This window comes from Callorhinus ursinus, unplaced genomic scaffold (genome assembly GCF_003265705.2).
Source record: "Callorhinus ursinus isolate GAN/ISIS: 27379988/994484 unplaced genomic scaffold, GSC_fseal_2.0 scaffold96, whole genome shotgun sequence".
Lineage (NCBI taxonomy): Eukaryota > Metazoa > Chordata > Mammalia > Carnivora > Otariidae > Callorhinus > Callorhinus ursinus.
Window position 1 is genome coordinate 1,663,791 of NW_027397158.1, and position 19,755 is coordinate 1,683,545.

At 55.5% G+C, this 19,755-nt stretch overlaps 1 protein-coding gene across 4 annotated transcripts in view; it reads right to left on the bottom strand.

Annotated features, from left to right (window-relative positions):
• CAPN10 (calpain 10) overlaps window positions 1-19,755 on the bottom strand; it is an 88,786-nt gene that overhangs the window by 61,814 nt on the left and 7,217 nt on the right. Inside the window, exons 6-12 of one of the 4 annotated variants that reach the window (XM_025888600.2) lie at window positions 19,396-19,562; window positions 18,784-19,064; window positions 18,149-18,351; window positions 17,726-17,981; window positions 16,196-16,395; window positions 15,969-16,014; window positions 15,347-15,751 (exon numbers count right to left, since the gene is read on the bottom strand). In XM_025888600.2, the coding sequence (XP_025744385.1) occupies window positions 15,722-15,751; window positions 15,969-16,014; window positions 16,196-16,395; window positions 17,726-17,981; window positions 18,149-18,351; window positions 18,784-19,064; window positions 19,396-19,562 (1,183 nt within the window). In that variant the 3' untranslated portion in view covers window positions 15,347-15,721. Of the gene's footprint in view, window positions 1-15,346; window positions 15,752-15,968; window positions 16,015-16,195; window positions 17,982-18,148; window positions 18,352-18,783; window positions 19,065-19,395; window positions 19,563-19,755 lie in introns of those variants that run through there. The other 3 variants (XR_012376970.1, XM_073888810.1, XM_073888809.1) reach the window with 3 other exon arrangements.

Genomic DNA, 19,755 nt, shown 5'->3' on the forward strand with positions numbered 1-19,755 from the left:
CTCCCCAAGCTAAATGTGCATCCACTCTGACCTCACTCTACTCTCTGGTCTGCTCCCTCTTCGTGCCCATCCTTGGGGCCCCCGCCTGGGCACCGCAGTGGACACGGCATGGGGAGGCAGACCACCGAGATGGGCGCGCCCTCCCCCAGAGGGGTCACGCGCTCCCACCGACTCCCGACTCCTGGGGGTTCACAGAGGCAGGCTAGGACTGGAGGCTTCTTGGAGGAGGCGGCACTTGAGCTGGGCCTGGAAGGTGGGAGGAGGTGGAGATGGGGAGGGCTTTCTGGAAGGGGGATGGGTGCCAGCCGGGCAGGGAAGGGACATGCTAGCCTGGAGGAGGGGCAGGAAGGGAGGCAGCTTCTCTCCCACAGCCTGGAGCACACAGCAGGCAGGGGAGGGTGGCCTGACAGTCTGCTCTGAGACCTGGCCTTTTCCACGGGAGGAGGGGAAACCTGAGCGACGACCCTGAGGGCTGGCCAGGGGGCCACGTTCGAGCCAGACTGGGGGCTGGGTGGAGACTGGTCTTTCACAACCTCCCCTCCCCCCATATTGGAGCCCGAAGCAAAGGCATGCCAGGCCCACTGCCCTGCTTTTAGCACAAGGCGATTCTCCATTCATGGTGGATTGGTGCCTTGGCTTCCGTAGTAAAAGACTGCATCAAAGCCCAGTTAGTCCTCCTGACTGGGTGCCACCAGCCCCTGAGATGTTTGGCCCGAGGCCACGGCCATCCTTGCCCCAGCCCCTGCTCCAGGCACCTGGGGGATGGAACCAGCAAGGCGACCGGAACCTGGGCTCAGCCACAAGTCTAGACTCTCTGCAGAGCTGAGCAGAGAGAGGACCCAAACTAATGTGGCCACTGCCACCATGGACACTTTCTGCTCCCCTCTTCCCAGAAACCGGGTCTGGGAAACCCTCCCCCTCCCGCTGGTCTGGCCAGAGAGCCAGATGAGGATGCCGTGGGGGGGGGGGGACCGCGGTGGCGGGGGGAGAGGCCATGGGGGAAGGGGGGGTGCTGGGGACACCGTGGGGTGGGAGGGGTCACGGGTGGGGGTCAGTGCCATCTGCCCTTCATCCCCTGAGTGCCCCTCCCCTCCTCCGCACGGAGACCTCGGCCACTGGTGGCCACCCCCTCCTCGCTCTCCCTCACAGACCCTCCCACCCCGGTCCAGCCTCCTCTTGCCACGGAGCTCCTCCTCACTCTTGGCAGGCTAGTGGCCCCCCCACGCACAGGAAACACTCGGGAACTCCGCCCCACACCTGAGCCCCTGCTGGCCTGTCCCCAGCTCCTCCCCGGGCACTGTCCCCCAGCAGGAGGGCTTCTCTCCAGTATCCCCTGGCCCTGGGGTCTTCCCTTAGCATTCAGAGGGAAGGGATGGTCACACCTTCCTGGCCACGCTGCCCCCTGGCCCCTCTCCCCTCTGACATCTCCCCTGTACCCTGGGACATGGCTGGGGTACAGGAAAGCCAAGGGTAAGAGCCCCCCAGCCTCCAGCCAAAGCCCCAGGCCCGGGCCCGTGGGGAACAGCCTCAGAGGGGCACTGGAGGATGGCCGCCCTGTTTCCAGAAGCTGGAGCGCACACCTGTGGTGGCAGGAAGAGCCTTGCGGTCGTCTGGTCAGCCAGCCAGCTCTGACATTCCCTGGCCTCTGGACCTCTCATGCTGTCTGTGACGGGAGGGCGGCACCCGCCAGGGCCCGACACGGGGGCCGCAGGTCTAAGACGACACTCTGGAGCGCCCGAGTCCTGGGTGGGCAGCCCTGGCTCTGGCCATCCACTGCTCCTGGTCTTGCTCTCTGCGCTTCCCTTCGGCACCCCCTCGGAAATCCTTCCCCTGAAGCCCCTTCTGCCACCTTCACCCTGCACCCAGGAAGGCTCTGCTGGGACGCCGCAGCACCGGACTGAGGGTCTGGTCAAGCCGGGCGCTCGGAGAGCGTGTCCAGCGTCCTTTCCGGACAGAGATTGGCCCAAGCAAGGTGGGGAGGGGTCTTTGTCAGAAGAGAGAAGCCACCACAGGACAAGGGACACTGGGCATCTTGGGGACGTGAGGGCATCCTGAGGGGGTCCTCAGGGGGTCCTCAGGGGTCCTCAGGGGGTCCTGAGGGGTCCTGAGGTCCTGAGGTCTTGCTGACTTTGGCTGGGCTGCTCCCACTTGTGGCATCCTAGGTCACGCTGGGGGGGTGCAGCATGGGAACAGAGGGATCTGAGTGTCCATGGGGGGCTGCTGTCGGGTCCCTCCCACCCTCCGCCCCCCAGCCTGGCAGACATACAGGCTGAGCACGGGAGCACCCTGGGCACCGCCCTCCCCTGTCCCTCCTCCAGCAGCAGCAGGGCGCAGCCTCGCACAGCCTCTGCCCTCCGACTCTCAGGGACCAGGGCTCAGGGCAGCTGGCCTCCCCCACACCTCCCACCTCTCTGCCTGTGCTCAGCTGCGCCTTTTGCCCCCAGCTGGAAGATGCCTCGGGGCATCTGGACACCCACAGATGACAGAAGTGTCCCCATCTGTGGGCTGCCACATGCCACACATCACACCCTCATCCAGCAGGGATGGCAGCAGGTGCCTGGCGCTTGGCTGACTCCAGGGCCCCCAGCTGCCCCGGGATGGCTCACTCACCCCTGGACAGCTGCTGCTCCCCTCTTCCCGGGCTGGCTCCTCGAGGGGCTGTCCCCTTCTGGGGGGCGGTGGAGTGGGTGGCGGGGTGCTGCTCCAGCCGCAGGTGCCTCCCAGGCACTTTCCGCTTTTGCTGACCCCTGAACGGCTCCCTTACTCTGACAGACCTCCTTCCTGATTCTCTGCCTCAGGAGCTCTCTGACTGCGAGGCTGGCTGCTGGCCCCACGCCAGGCCCCGCGCCTGGGAAGCTGCCTTCAAGCACCTCCCCACCTTGGTCCCCGGGGGCAGCAGACACAGCGGTCCCGGAGCCCACCTGGGGAGCTGTCCCCACTTACCGCACCCACCCTCCCTAGGAGGGCTCCTCGTCTGGGTGGGCACCACTGCTCAAGAACCTGCCTGGCTGAGAGTGTGGTGGGCAGAGCGCTGCAGTCACCCCTGCCTGAAAGTCACTGGGGATGTCCACAGCCGATGTGCATGGAGCCCGAGAGGGGCCATTTCCCTGGAAAGGGGCATCTTCAGGAGGAGGTTCCCCCCCACCCCAAGGGCAGCGGGCCTCGCGGGCCTCCCGCCTGCGCTCCTCTGAGCTAGTCTGTCTGCGGTGGGCCCAAGAAGTGGCTTGCTTTTCCAGCACCCCAGGAGATGCCAGGGCAGAGGGGTCCTCAGCTTCCCCTGACGAGCTCTGCTGAGCATTCCCTGCTCGTCCTGTGTTCTTCCCCTCGTCCCTCCCCAGGACCACTTCCTTTGGAGGCTGGGCAAGACACCAACGGATAGAGACAGGAACAGATTCACAGAAAAGGAACCATGAGAAGCAGATGGTTCATGGGAGACCTAAAAAGATGCTCAGCGTATTCATAAAATGAGAAATATAAATTAAAAGTCATCGCAATATGATTTGTCCCCGTCAGATGAGGTAATCCCAGTGTCTGACAGCCATCTATGGGGGAAACATCCTCAGATATCACCTGTTGGTATTTAACATGATACGAACCCCATTGGAGGGGACCTGGAAATCCCACAAAATTAGAGAGGGCTTGCCCTTTGACCCAGTAATCCCACTTCCAGGAATCTGTGCCACAGACAGACCAGCCGAGTGAGGAAGGGGAGGCTGGAGAGGCTCTTCCCTGCCGTGCGGTAGGGTAGCCAGCCTGCAGGCCGTTCAGATGTCTGTCCAGAGGGCCCCGCGTGCATGAAATGCTTGCAGTCCACACCGCGGGGCACCAGGAGGTTGTAAAAAGGAAGGAGAAATACTCTATACGTTACTAAATGGTTTTCTCCAGGACAGACTGCTAAGTGAAAAAAAGCGTTGATGTGTATTTACTCATTTATAGCACACCAGCAGCTTCTATCTTTACAAATGGAAGAATAAGCCATTAAATTTGTTTTAAATTAAACTATTACCTACAGGGAACGGGCAGGAAGGAGGTGAAGGGAGACTGGAATAGAAACTAGACTTCTATATATAGGCATATATCTTGGTTTGTAGATTTGGCTTTAGAGCCATGTAAATATTTATGTAATTACTAAATTAAATTACATTTCTAAAGGAAAATTTTATTTTTTTAAAGATTTTATTCATTTGAGAGAGAGAGGCGGGGAGGGACAGAGGCAGAGGGAGAAGCAGGCTCCCCACTGACTGGGGAGCCCGACGTGGGGCTCAATCCCAGGACCCCGGGATCATGACCCAAGCTGAAGGCAGACACTTAACCAACTGAGCCACCCAGGCGCCCCTAAAGGAAATTTTTAAACTTGAAAGCAAGATAAAGCCAATTAACTTGCATTATCACCTGATAGCATAATCCTAGCAAACTCTTCCAAGTGATTTTAAAATCCAGTATTTGACTGTTATCTCTATAGCCTGAGTACAAAAAGAATGTCAAAAATGTTTCACTTTCTGTAATCATTTTCCAAATAATGTTAAAACACAGTTTCACCTGTGTATCTTCATAACCCAAGGATTTTTAAAATACATAAAAGCATCTTAAACTGTTTTCAGTAATCATGCTATTGATAGTAATGTTGGTATTGTTATTTTGGGATTATTGTGTTGTGGGATACAACAAATGAATAATTATGCTGGGCTTTGTTGAAGTTTCTGGTGTGGAATAAAGGAGATGCAGATGTATTTTCAAAAAAGGCTCAGTGAAAAGCATGCAGATGTGAATTTGAGTGAATAGTATCAGTATGTGCTTGTACTGTGTCACATCTTAAAAAAGAAAAGTTAGTATCTTAGTTCTGTCCACTGACAAGACCTAAAAACAAGCACCCCAAGCACCCAGATATTGGTCTCTAGATACCACTTCTCTTGAAGAGAAAGAGGGGCTACTGAAGGCCGTGGACGCTTGCAGGTCTGGGTAAGGAAATGTATAGAATGGGCCTGGAATAGTTTTTTATCCTAGAGAACAAAGTAGATCAAGACTCTTGGCCAATGTCTAAAGGATTCAGGAGTTAACTCAAGTTCACTCCCACTGGCCAAAGATGAGATGCTTTGAATGTCAATAGGAGAACCATTTCCATGAATTGGAACACAAAAAAGTGCTTAAATCCATGAATTTGCAATTATACTTAACAAACAACCAGTCCCTTCATGAAGTGGCTGGCCACAGACAAAAAAATCACAATTGAGCTTGGTTAAGCCACTGGAGCTGGGTCCCGGGTTCGAGAACCAGAGAGGGCGTGGAATAGGATCCGTGACACTCCAGGGGTGCCGGCAGCAAGCTCCGGTCTGTGGGCCACTCTGCAGGGCTGGGCATCAAAAGCGAGAGTCACGAGGGGAGATAAAGAGATGAAGGAGGAATGTGTCACGTAAGAGACTTGACCACACATCAGTTAGTGAAGATTGCATGTCTGATAAAACTAAAGTCCTGCTCATTTTGGCTCAGGTGTGGCAATTCTGTCCTGCACGTGTATTTTTTTCAATCTTTATCTTTTATTCACACTGAAATTTTTGTAGATGACATGATATGATATCTGGCATTTGTTTCAAAATGTCCCAAGCTAGTAGATGGAGGGCGGGTGAAATAGTACCAGTCATGATTTGATCGTTGCTAGAGTTGGGGGTGATGACCACATAGGATTCATTACTGTTCTATTTGTATCTGTTTGAAAATTCCCAAAATAAAAAGTTTAAGAAAAGGAAGGCTAAATACCCACTACAAACCTATAAAAAGTAAGGAAAGGGCATCTGTGAGTTTTCTTTCAACTCCATGGTAGGAGAAGGGGGTTCTTCTCAGTGGTCCTAAAATGATGAGAAATCCCTGCCAGACACAGGCAGGAGAGGTCACACAGTAGGAGAAACCATGGACCAGAACAGGCACGCCCAGGAGAGGACTCCTGACACACAGAGGGTGGCCCAGGGCTGCCCGAGCAGGTTGGCGGGCTGCATGGGGCAGATGCAGCTTTGGGTGCAACAGAGCCCCTTTCTCTTCCTCACGCACATGTCACGTATGTACACACATGTTCACACGCGTGCATACCCATGTGTATGTGCACACGCACGTATATACACATCTGTACACGTACACACCCATAGGCATACACACGTACATGCAAACACATGGACAAACATACACAATCACACATACATATATACTGTGAGACTGAATAAAAGAAAACCCTTTTAGAATGGAGTTGAGAGCCGCAGGGGAAACTCTCCAGGCCCACCACTCACGGCCATTTGCAGACCCCCCCGGGAAGGCACCACCCTGCAGGTGGATGGATACTACTTTACTACCCCAGCAGCAGGAAGAAAGATTTCCTTCCGGCCCTGGCAACAGCCCGGCCTATGAGAGGCAGTCACGGCCCAGCCAATGAGAGACAGTCACGGCCTGGCCAATGAGAGGCAGTCACGGCCCGGCCAATGAGGGGCAGTCACGGCCTGGCCAATGAGAGGCAGTCACGGCCCGGCCAATGAGGGGCAGTCACGGCCCGGCCAATGAGAGGCAGTCACGGCCCAGCCAATGAGAAGCCACTACACTTCAACCACCTGCCCCCTCCATAATAAAGCCTCCTCTCCTTCCTTGCTTGTCTTGACGTGCGATTCTCGATTTCCAGATAAACCCGTTTTGCTGATAAAATAACTGAGCTTTATTTCTGAGGTTGACATTACACATATACATGCATGTACCTATACACACACGGACATGCGTGCACACACACGTGTGTCTAAGCTGCTAAGCTGTGTCTATGGGGGGGTTCTCGGGTGGAGAGGCAGGCCTGGGGGGGCCTGTGTGAGCCTGAGCGGAGAGGACACAGATGCTGTGCCCAGAGGGCTCCTGCCCGGCGCAGCCCCACAGGGACTACACACAAAGGAGCGCACCAGCTGGGAACCAGCCAACTTCCGGTGGATGAAACCCATTTGGTGTGGGACTCAGAGCTCGCGGCCATCTGCTGAGGCCTCCTCAGAACTGGGGGGCTGGGTGGCCTCCACCACCCACCTGGGCAGCAGCCTCCACATTGCACTGCACAGGCCAGAGCTAAGGCCGGGGCTGGTGGGGCGGCAGGGACCGGCTCGAGGGTGCGGGGAGTGCAGAGAGCAGAGGAGAGACTGGCATGTTCAGCCTGGGCTCCTCCCCAGCACGAAGTTTAGGATGCAGCTCGCACCCGGGACCAGAGGCCAGGGGAGGAGCAGTGAGGGACTTGAACCGACCCTCTGACATGCGGGGGGGGCGGTGCTCCGGAGGGCAGGAGGGCCACTGAGATGGGGAGGAGGTGCACAGTCAGGTGTGAGGGTGATGGGAACGGGGAGAGGGAGGACAGTGTGCCCTTGCACGGTTGGGCTTGGGTCTCTGGCTAGAGTGAGGGGAGGTCAGGGTACGGGCAGGGTTAGGGTAGGGTTAGAGCCAGGCATTAAGGAGTCATAGAGCAGAACTTGATTTTTTTACTTGATACTTGCTCACTTAAAAAATCTGGAGTTCAAGGTTCTTTTGCCAGAATCTTGTTTGCACTGTGATCAGAGAAAAACTCTCTAAAGGCCTGATATACACGGGACGCCATTTTAGATTTATTTTTAGACTTAGAAATCAGGCTTTGGTTCAAACCAAAAGCCTGATTTGTGGCCCACCGTGCATGCGTTGTACACCTGCTTTGTGAACGAGTAGCCTAAAGGAAAACCATCTTGTCCTTGAGATACCAATCAATGCCCTACTCCCTGCATTCCTTGACGAAAAAACTCCTGATTCCTGCCTATATGTTAATCTATAATCTTTTGAGCTTTTTACAAGATGCAAAAAGTCTATAGCCCTGTAAAAACTGTTCATTCTCCAGAGCCCTTTCTTCCCTGTGAAGGCACATTTCCTGGCAGCTGACCTAACCTGGGCTCAAATAAAACTCTCTTTCTTACGTCTAGAGATTCTAAAGGTTTGTTCATTTTGCACTGACATTCCTCTCTCTCACACACACACATGCATGCACGCACACACATAGTTTTGTGGTCCATGCTCTCACATCCGCTCACCCTCACCTGGAACACGCCACTTCTGCTCTCTCCTCCCCAGCTGCCCATCCTGCAGGCCCACCCATGGCAGCCTGCTCCCCAACAGCTTCACCCATGCCCGTCTGTCCACTTTGATTTCCTCCAGCACATATTTGCTGAGCACGTCCCTGCCAGGCCCTGAGCTGCGTGGGGCGGCCTCCTCCTCTAGGTCAGAGGCAGTGCCTTCGTGGTGGGGCTTATGCTCACAGGAAGCCACACTGTCTGGCAGCCGGAGGCAAGGTCTGAATGAGGGACCATACCCACCCCCGCCCGTGGGCCCAGCTGTCTGCCGAGCTGTGCTAGTGGAGCAGGTGATGGCTCAGGGCTCGGTCCTCCTGCAGGAGGTGTCCTCCCGCAGAGTCCGGCCCCTCAGCGCCCCGCCGTGCTCAGCCCCTGAGGGCCAGGTCCCAGCGCGATCAGTCACCAACCCCGGCAGGCGCCTCACAGGCATCATCTCATCTTACTGGACTCCCAGCAGCATGTGGCAAAGTTCTTCATTTTTAAGCGTTTTACTAACATATCGGATAGATCTAAGTGTCCAGCCATGGACACATTCACAAATTAAAGAGTGGACTCCCTCCCCAATGACCTTCAAGGGCCCCTGCATCCTGCCCGAATTCTGAAACCCTTGGGCGACCCCAGTGCTAGCTGCCAAGTCAGCGCCTTTGTTGGCTCCAAGGTGGCACACTTGCCTTGTTCTCCTTTCTCTCCAGCCTCTCCCTTCACACCTGTGCTGTTCTCCATTTGGGTCCCTAAATTGGGGCTCATGGGGCTTGATTCTAGACCCTTTTCTTGCCCCAACACACTCGCCACAAGCAGATTCACTCACTCCTGCTGGTTCAACAATCACCATTATGCCCACGAGCCCAGCTGCTGGCTCCAGCCCAGGCCTCTGGACCATGCATGCAAGTGCCTCCCAAGCATCTTCTCTTGGATGCCCTACAAGAACCTCAAGTGCACTTGCCCAAAACTGACAACATCCCCCTTTGCCAACACCTCCTGCTCTAACACTAATCTTCTGAGTTCCCCATCTCAGAGAATGATCTTCCTTGCTTCCCAGACCAAATATTTGACTACCATTCTTGACACTCAATTTCCCCTTCCTTTCCTTTCCCCCTTCCTTCTACATCCAGTCATCAGTAAGTTACATATGCATATTATAAACCCAATAGTAACCACTGAAAAAGTAAGAGTTAGAATAAATAAGCCAATAGAGGAGATAAATGGAATATGAAACAAAACATTCAATCCAAAAGAGGGAGGAAAAAGTACAAAGAAAAGATGAGATAAATAGAAGACAAATGCGAGATGGCAGATTTAAGCCAACCACATCAACACTTTCGTTAAATGTAATTGGTCTAATGCTCCAATTAAAAGGCAAAGATTTTCAAACTGGATTAAAGAAGCAAAAAGTGATAATATACTATCTAAATGACACACACTTTAAACATAAAGGTAAGTTAAAAGTAAACAAAATGAAAGAATGGAAAAAGATAGAAAATGCAAATGCTAATTTCAAGAAAGTCGGAATGGGTAAATTAACATCAAAGTTGACTTCAATACAAAGAATATTACCAGAGATAAAAAGGAACATTTCTTTGATAAAAGTGATCAACTTGTCAGGAATGTCTAATAGTTCTAAATGTGTATAACCTAATAACAGAGATTCAAAATAGGTGAAGTAAATTAATAGAATTAGCAGATAAATAGAGAAATCCACAACAACGATGGGCTATTTTGACACATCTCTCAGTAACTGAGAAAAACTGATAAGAATATAGCTGACTTGAACAACATCAATCAGCTTATCCAAGCTGATACTTAGAGAACAGTATTCCCAACAACAGCAGAATATGTATTCAAGTACAGATGCGAACATTCTCCAAAATAGGCCATATGCTAGGCCACAAAACAAGTCTCAATACAATTAAAAGGAATTAAATTATATAGAGTATATTCTCTAAATACAACACAACTAAATTAGAAATAAATAACAAAAAGATATATAAAGTATCTAAAGGGTGCCTGGGTGGCTCAGTTGGTTAAGTGACTGCCTTCGGCTCAGGTCATGATCCTGGAGTCCCGGGATCAAGTCCCGCATCAGGCTCCCTGCTCAGCGGGGAGTCTGCTTCTCCCTCTGACCCTCTTCCCTCTTGTGCTCTCTATCTCTCATTCTCTCTCAAATAAATAAATAAAATCTTTAAAAAAAAATAAATAAAGTATCTAAAGAGTGCCCAAATATTTGGAACTTAAACACATAATTATAATTAACTCAAGGGTCAAGTAAGTAATCAAAGGGAAACTGGGAAGTATTTTGAACTAAATGATAATGAAAACACAACTTATCAATATTTGCGAGATAAAGCTAATGCAATGTTTCGAGGAAAATCTGTAGCTTTGAGTGCTTATTTTAGGAAAGAGAAAAGGCCTAAAATCATTGATCTAAGAGTCCACTTTGGAAACCTAGGAGAAAAACAACAACAGATTAAACCCAAGTAAGTAGAAGAAAGAAAATAAGAAAAAGTGGAAATCTAATATAATACAAAAATAACATAGATAAAACCAATAAAATGAAAGTTTGTTTTTTTTTTGTTTGTTTTTTTTTTTTGAGAAGATCAGTTACACTGATAAACCTCTGGCTAGACTGATCAAGGTAAAAAAAAACTACTAATATCAGGAATGAAAGAGAAGGCATCAAGATCCTACAGACATTAGAAGAATAATAAAAGAACATTATTAATAACTTCATGCAAATATATTTGACAACTCAGTTGAAATGCACAAATTTCTTACAAGTCAGAACTTGCCAAAATTCGTACAAGAAATAAAATCTGAATAGTCTATATCTATTAAAGTTGCTGAATTCATAATTTAAAACCTTTCCACAAAGAAAACTCATGACCCAGATGAATTCTATCAAACATTTAAGAATAAAATAATATCAATCTTAAATACTTTCAGAAAATAAAGAAGGAGAACACTTATCAACTCATTTTCAAAGGCAAGCTTTACCCTCATTCCAAAACTGGACAAAGATATTACAAGAAAAGAAAAATAAAGATCAAATCATGCATGAACACAGATACAAAAATCTTTAATAAAATATTAACCAACTGAATCCAGCAACATATAAAACAAATAATACATCACAAACAAGTATCCCAGGAATGTAAGGTTTATTTTAACATTACAATGTCAGCCAATATAACTGACTACATTAATAAAATAAAGGGGAGTATTTATATAATCCTCTCAATAAATGCAAAAAAATCATTTGATAAAATTCAACATCTGTTTATGATAGAAACTCTCAGCAAATTAGGAATAGAAGAAAATTGCTTCAGTCTGACAAAGGGCACCTACAAAAAAAAAATCACACCTAATGGTAAAAGACTGAATGCTTTCCCACCGTGATCAGGAACAAGGAAAGTGACTCTCACCACTTTTATTCAAAATGGTATTGGAGGTCCTTGCCAGCAGAAATAAGGCAAGAAAAAATGCATTCAGGTAAGAAAAAAGCAGAACTTTCTGTTTTCACATATGACATAATTGTGTATGTAGAAAATCCTAAGGAATTTACAAAAAAAAAAAAACAAAACCCAAAACTATGAACTAATAAGTGAATTAGCAAGGTTATAGGACACAAAATTAATATACAAAAAATGTATTCCTATATACTAGCAATAAACTGGAAAAATGAAACCCAAAATACAGTATCATTTGCAAGTGTCAAAAAACAAAGTAGTTAAGAGAAAGTGTAAAATATCTATGCTCAAAGCTACAAAATATTGCTGAGAGAAATTAAAGATGACCTCAAAAAATGGACAGGTATACCATGTTCATGGATTGGAAGGGATCAATTTTCCTCATGTTGATTTATGTGATCGATTTAATTAATAATGCATCAAACATCATGTTCCATTGGTTTTGCCTCCTAATTCTACCTCAACACTGACCTCTTCTCTCTGCCTCTACCACCTTCCGTCTGGCCAGGACACCATCATCTCTCCGTTAATGTCTGCAACAGCCTTCTGCTTGGTGCCCTCCCCATCCAGAGATTTCGACCAGAGAGAGTGATGTCAAATATACACACATCAGACCCTGCTTAAAACTGTGCAGTGGCTCCTACCACCCAAGACATAAGACCCAAGCTCCTTAAATAGACCTCAAGGCCCTTACCTACCTTTCCAGCCTCAGCTCCTGCCACATTTTCTGAGCCTACTCCCCATACCGTAGGCACAGAGAGCTTCTTTCCATTCCCTGCGGGTACCCAGCTCCTCTGTCAGCGCCTGCCCTGCACTGCTGGCCCCAGGCTGGTCAAGGACCACCCCCATGTGTCATCTATCCCTCACCATCAGGAGTATCCACATGACCTGTGTGCAGATAGTCATCCCTAATGGATTGTGCATGCCTCAATCCAGCACCCAGCAGGGGTGCTGGGCCTCTTGGCCACATCCATAGCACCCCACACATGCTCAGAGGGGCTTCAGAATGAAGGAACAGGGGGAGCAGGGTAGAGAGGGATGTTGATGCTGATGGGTCTTCTCATTGGGGTTTGGTGGATGAGGGATGAGAGCACATCAATCGGATCTCACACACACACACACACACACACACACACACGTCCTGGTGCCCCAACATCACACTTGTCCAGGCCCCACGAACACATAGGGGACCAGGACTGACCCTTGACAGAGCAGCCAGCCCAGCCCAAGGCAGGGCGGTCTCCTTGTCTATCAGCCTCTCCTCCTGGATGATTTGTGAAGAGACAGGCAGCTGAGGATGGGCAAAGCCTGAGCCCTGGTCCTGTCTGTGGGGGGAGGGCAGGCATGGGATGAGGGGTACTTTAGGCAACCGTGCACAAGCCTGGTGACTAAACCTCCATGCCCTGTGTTCCCCAGGGCCCGAGTGAGTAGGCTCCCAGGCCAGACGCGTGACCACTGTCTGTGCTGACACAGTTGGCACTTGCTGGGAATCAGAGGACCAGCCAGAGCCCTGCAGCTCAGGTCACCCAGGCAGGGACTGGGCCTGAGCCGCAGAGCTGAGTACTCCTGGGGGCTGGAAGGCCCAACCTGCCCCCTAAAGCTCATCCTCAAAACCAGCAAATAGCATCTCTTTGATGGAGTGGCCATGTCCAAGGCTTTGTGTTGGGGTCCCCAAGACACCAAAGTGTCCCCAGGAAAAAAATGACTCTTTTGTTCATTTCAAAAGGCAGCAAATCTAGCTTCCATCTGTTAAATATTAGAGGAGGAAAAAAATCTAGTAAGACCAAATGACGCAGACATGGGACACTAAGCAAGAAAGAAATGACCATAATGGAGACACAGAGAGACAGAGAGGAAGGGGCCTGGAGCATCTGAGAACCTTGCCCCAGCCTGGCTGGCCTGGGCCCGGCTCACCCAGCTCCACCCTGCCTCTCACCCGGAAAGCACTGCCCGGCCAGGCCCCCTCCCTGACTATTGCGCCCAGGGCACCAGGATGTTGATACTCACCCCAGAACGCCTGACGCCCCCAAGGCTGACCCAGGCCTGGGGGAGGGGGCAGGCAAGGCCAATGAGAGCAGACCCAGGCCCATGACTGGGCGGGACATGGCTCCCATGGGGAGGGCACAGCTTGCCTGCCTGAAGCAGGAAGTGATAAGGAGAAGGAAACCCGAACAGAGGATGTGGGGCAACGGTCTGCTGGGAAGGCTGAAAAGGTGTTCTCAGCTGCACACACCCAGACCCGCCCTTCTGGGTCAGCTGGGGCCACCAGACACAGGGGGTAGGCCCTTCACGCTACAGTCCCCCACTGGCAGGTGCACAGAATCGGGACTCCACTGGGGCCTGGCTGCTGGGGCTCCCTCGGTGTGGCCAGCCGCGCCTGCTGGGGTCCCTGGAGCTGCAGGCTGGGGCCGGCGGGGGGGCTCCAGTCCATACCAGTCAACACGGCAGAGGGGTGAGGCAGCTGTGGGCCGGCCCTGAGCCTGTGGGGCTCTGTGGTCTGTAGCCCCAGCTCAGCTGGTGCATCCTGCATGGGGCTGGGGGTGGGGGATAATGCCAGACATGAGAAGAGAGGCGGAACCTGGAGGTCTCTGATGCCTGGGGTGGGGGGGTTGTGTCTCACTGAGGGGTGGTGGGGGCACAGGTCCACATTCCATCATTCCCTTCCTCAGCAGGGCAAGCTGAGCTGGTACCCACTCTGCAGGCCGAGCCAGGCCAAGGACTCCAGGGCAAAGCAGAGAGCCAGAGCCCAGACACAGGACACACCAAGCGTGGCCAGAGCCCGGACACGTTTTCCACAAGGACACCGAAGCCCAGAGAACGCAAGCTACTTCTGGAGATCACTGGGCCAGGAGGCGGCCTCGCCAAAGGGAACCAGGAGGCCGCTGAGGATGCCCTGGGGGCAAGGTCAGGTGAAGGAGCCATGTGAAGGAAGGACAAGGCTGGCCTGGACCAGGAGCTGCTGGCCAGGACGGCGCACGTGCTGGGGCACACTCTCCACCTCTTCCGGCACAGGGGCCACCGCCTGCGCCCCACGGCCGTGGCCGGGCCCAGAAGCCCAGCTTAGCCGGTGGCTGGCTGCCTCCTCCAGGATGCCTTCCCATCTAAGAGGCTGCAGATCCTGGGGGCCCTCCTCTGTCCTCACTCGACCCCAGAGAACCGGTCACAGGGTCGCAGCGAGGGCCACTAACGCAGCGGTACCAGCTTCTGATCCCGCCCCTCTGCCACGGAAAGGCCAGCCCCTGCCTTCTAGAGGTGTCCTGCCCATATGCGAAGGGGGGTGGGGCAGTGAGCAGCAGTTCTCTCGGGAGCGGCCCCCTGCCCTCCTTTGGAAGGGTGGCGCGTTAGCTGGACACCCTGGGTGACGGTGACAACAGGGCGCTGGCAAGTCGAAGTGGGAGGTGGTGGGCAAGAGGCCTGAGATCAGGGCCTACTGCGTCCAACTGGTCAGGGGCCCAGGGGCCTGGAGGGATGCCTCCTCCCACCTCAGGAGCAAACAGCTGCAGCTGGCGGCTCCTCGGGGTCTCTCCGGGCAGCCAGCGGGGGTAAGGCCCTTCCTCCTGCTCCTGTACCAGGGCGCGCGCACACCCCTCCCCGGCCCTCCAAACCTGTCAGCACCCGCTGCACCCGCCTCACAGGCCAGCCGGGCCCGTCCCGGGGGCCGCGGCCATCCCCAGTGCAGGAGCGGCTGGGCGGAGGGCCCCAGGGGAGGCAGGGCCCGGGCCTTCCCCTTCTCCTCAGTGACAGCAGACCGGGCCACCCGCTACCCGAGATGACTCGTCTGTAAACTGTTCAGTACTCAACGTTTATTTATAAAGTTACTTCCTAAAAACGTTGCACATAAATAGTTCTAAACAAGATTTGTCATACTATGCTCTCGTCTGCTGTAGGGCCTCTCTCTGGGGCCAGGCGCGGACGCTGTGCAGGGTCGCCGGGAAGCTCTGCAGCTCCAGCCGCGTGGAACAGAGACGCCCTGCGTGCGGTCTCCCCTGCCCTTCCCGCGGCACCTGCTGTGCCCCGGGCTACTTGCCCCACGGGGCGGAGGGTCTTCGCCTGGACCCGCGAGCATGCGCGGTCGCCGCGGTGCTGAGGCTGGTGGCACCGGGTGAGGGAGCCCCTTGGAACCTTCAGTCGCCAGAGCTGACACGGGGGGTCACCCAGTTAGGTTTTCCTAACTGCCATGAAGGAGGCCTACAGGAGGAAAGACGGCGAGGTCTGGGTGGCGGCGGGGGCCCGCCCCCCTCACGCACCTGGCCACACTGCCGGGGTGTGACTGCAGCCTCAGCCTCCCGGCCCTCCTGGCAAGAGACAAGGGTGCCTGTGTCCCAGGGCACAGCCTGGCCTACAGCGCGGCCTCTGGGAGGAGCCTGCGGGAATGTGGCCCCCAGGCAGAGTACCCCACACCTACCTCCTGAAGGAGCTGCCCCAGCCTCTCCTGGCTGTGAATGGAGCGCCTGCAGGAGAGAAAACAGGGTAGCCCGGCTGGCCCCCAGCTCGAGGAACGGCCGCGTTCTCCTGCCTGGCCCCTGCAAGCTGACGTGCTCCCCTGCTGTTCCGCCGGGACAGGTCGGAGCTGGGGCGACGACAGGGCGGTGCACACCGTACACTGAGGACCCCCTAGCCCTGGAGCCCCACCTGTCTATCCTGGTGGCGATGGTCACCGTGAAGGCCCCCTCTGTGTCCGGCAGGTAGGTGGAGGGCACGATGCGGTAGGCCCCCGCCGACAGGTGGCAGAGCCGGCTCACTTCCTGGGCGTAGCGATGCGGCACGCAGCTCAGCACAGGCTCCTGGAGCAGCAGGCCGGGCGCAGCCTGGCTCCCCCCGGTCCCTGGAACCTGGGGGGACGCACGGGCTCAGACACGGGAGGCCTGTCCACTGGGCCGCCACGGCCACCAAGAGCGGCTCTCCTCCCTCAGTTCGGGACTGTCCTCCCTTTCGGAGGCTGGGATGTCTGGGGTCAGGAAGAGCCTGGGCCCATCCGCCTGGACCTCCCACGTCACACACCTGCCCTTTTCCAGGGAGGAAGACCTGCCAAGCCTGCCAAGCTGGGCTCACTGCTCACCGAGGCCCCACGGCCCTTGTTAGGCAGGCAGCCCTTGCCTGGGGGACCGCCACCATCACCACTGCCCAGGGCTCTGTCCCGAGTCACCTGATTGGCTCCTGGTGCTGGCATTTCTATCAGAGCTCCTGGTGCCCCAGCTGGCAGCCCGGGCAGAGCAAGACTCCAGAACGAGCCCTCCACTCTTGGGGAGCGCAGAGGCTCTGTCCTCCCAAGGGTACAGAAGCTTCTCAGAGACCTGCCTACCCTTCCCTCCCGTCATCTGCAGCCCAGGCTGAGCGCACCCACCCCACAACGGAGCCACCGTGCGGGCCCATGCCCTCCTTGGGCACCCACCAGTCCGTCAAGCCCATCTAGAAGTGGGGCCCCCAGCAGAAGCATATACGTGGGCTGGGAGCCACTTCATTACCATGGCATCTGGGCCTGCGACCTCTGACCTCTGGCAGTGTGCCTGTCCCGCTTCCCCCAACCACAGGTCTGCTAAGGTGTCCCACCTGCAGCACGGCACAACGAGAGCAGGCTGAGGTGGAGAAATGAGATTTGGGGTGGCGTTTATGACGTACAGGCCCCACCTGGGCCCCAACACCCACTCCTCTCCACCCAGGACAGCTTTCCGACCTGAGAATCAGCTGAGCGCTGCATTCAGTGGCATCTGTCCACCAGGGCCCCACACTGTCTTATGTGGTTCCCTCCCTCCCTTTCCCGCTCTCCCCGCCTCCTCCTGGCCCCCAGGGTACGCCCGCTCTCCAGAGGAGCGGCCCCAGGGCGTGGGGCATGGGGAAGGGCAGGGCTGCGTGGCTTTGGGGCAGCTCCTGGCGGGGCACGCCATCCGGTCTCCTGGGTGGGAGGCACAGTTCTGGGGAGCAGAACTGACCTCATGACACCATCGTTCTGAGCTGGGGGAGTGGCCAAGAGGCCGTGTGAGCTGACCCAGGACCCCACTGAATTACTGACTTCAGGACACCGAGACATGTACCTTGCATGGGACCAGCCAGCTGGCTGTGCCCACATGACCAAGTCCAGGCCTCGGTCATGCCCGGCCACCCGTGGGGACACAGAGTCCCTGAGGACCTCCCCCCGGCACCCCCAGCGCAGGAGGAGCTTGCCTGGAAGACGTGGAAGCCGATAGGGTGGCACTGGGTGTCCTGGCAGTGTTGACGCAGGGTGACACGGACGCAGCGGGGGCCTGGGCCCTCAGGGACCGACAGGGGGAAGCAGGGGTTGCTCGGGTAGGAGGCAAAGTTCCTACTGCCCCCTGCTGTCTGGCCGGTTCTCCAGGAGCCCCGCAGCTGCACGGTCTCCCACTCGCCCGCGGGCAGGGCCTCCCCAGGGGCAGGGCTCCCAGCCGCCGACTTGATGGCACTGCCCGGGAAAGACACACAGGAGGGCGGCTGGTAGCACGCTCCGGGCCTGCGCTGTGGGCCGCGAACACACGCAAATCTCCAGGACGCTGCCCGGGGCCGCGCTCCCCTTTCCTCAGCCGGGCCCTCGGGGGAGAACAGCCTAGAGCCCCTCCTTGCTCCTCTCACCTGAGGGAGACTCTCCCGCTAGAGAAGACCCGCAGCAGAAACTGCGCCGGCACGTCCTTCAGGAAGGTGCTGGGCACGGCCAGGTAGTACCCTGGTGTGAGTTCGCAGCGGAGGTGGACCTCCCGGTCATAGGCGTGGCACACGGTGCCGGCCACGGGGGGCGTGGACAGGACCCTGGGCAGGCTGACCCGCCGCTTCTCCACCTACACAGAGGAGGACCGTGTGCCACCGTCCGGAGACCGGCCCCACCGCCTTCACCCAGCAGAAGGGCCTCTCAAACGACTTAACGAAAGAGAGCAGCCAGACCTGTGGGTCCCTCCCCAGCGCGGCGGGGGCCAGCTCGAAGTGCCCCCAACCCAAGGCTCTCACTCGACCCCGGGGTCCGAGTCCTCCTGCTCTAGGGGAGAGCAGACGGGTCTAGACAGGGCCGTGCCCCCTCCCTCCTGCCCGTCGGCCAAGGGCTGCTTTTGCTTCATCTCCCTTTGTCCGACGACGCCGGCCGGGCAGAGCCGGGGCTGTGGGAGCTCCAGCGGGCGTGCGACCCCGGAGGGTGAGGCCGGTGAGGCTCCTGGCAGTCGCTCGTGTCCCAGCAACCCCAGACCCTGAGCAGGGAGCTGGGCCCAGGGCAGAGTTACCTTCCAGATATGCAGGCCCACAGCCTGGTAGTCCTCACCCAGGAAGCTGGCCGGGCTCCTCGAGGCAAGCCTGTCCCCCACCGGAGCCCGAGCCCGGCCTGCCTGGCCTGCGGCGCACACCCTGGGTCTCTGCAGGACAGCGGCAAACACCTCGCTCGGTTCTGAGACCCGCAGCCAGAACTTGGGGTTGCTGGGAAAGCCGCTGTTGTTCCGACAGCCTCCTGCCGACTGCCCCTTGACCCAGGCCCCAGGCAGCTCCTGAGTGTGGCACAGCGCCTTTCCTAGGGGAGAGCCAGCAACAGCAGCTTCAGGAAAGGGCTCCCACGCGGGCTGCCCCGCCACTCTCACCCACACCGGCTATGGCACCCTACAGGAGGGGGCCCCGTGGTCTCCCGCCACCTGAGGCCGCCTGGGACAGCAGGGGATGAAGTCATCTCTCCACACACAGAAGTAGAAGAGGGCCTGGGGCGAGGGTCATGCCCAGGAGCCCCTAAGGGGACGCGGTGGCCGCTCAGCCCTGACCTCAGAGGGCAGAGCCGTGTGGCTTGTCGCCCCCCAAGGGCCTACCCCAGGTGATGGCGGCCTCCCCTTGGGTGCAGGCCTCCCCCTTACCTGAGTAGAGGCTCTGCAGGTGGCCGGCCTCCGTGATCGGGAAGCCAACGGTGACCTCGTCAAACTCCTGGAGGAACTCTTCCTCCTCCACCCAGAACTCTCCTTCCTGCAGCTGGGACAGCAACTCAGACTCATCGGCTGGGTCCACCCGGCTCCACCCTTCGCCCCTGGAAGGCAGCTCACTTCAGTGGCGGCCCCTCACCCCAGAGCTGACAGCACTGACTGGGGAGCCCTGTGCCCTGCCAGCTTCTGGCCGGCCCTGCTCAGACTGGCTCTGCACCGGCCCTTCCTCGGGGCAATCCCCTCTCTCCTTCCCTGAGGCTCCTGCCTCCGGACATGTCTGCCGAGGGCTGTGCCCAT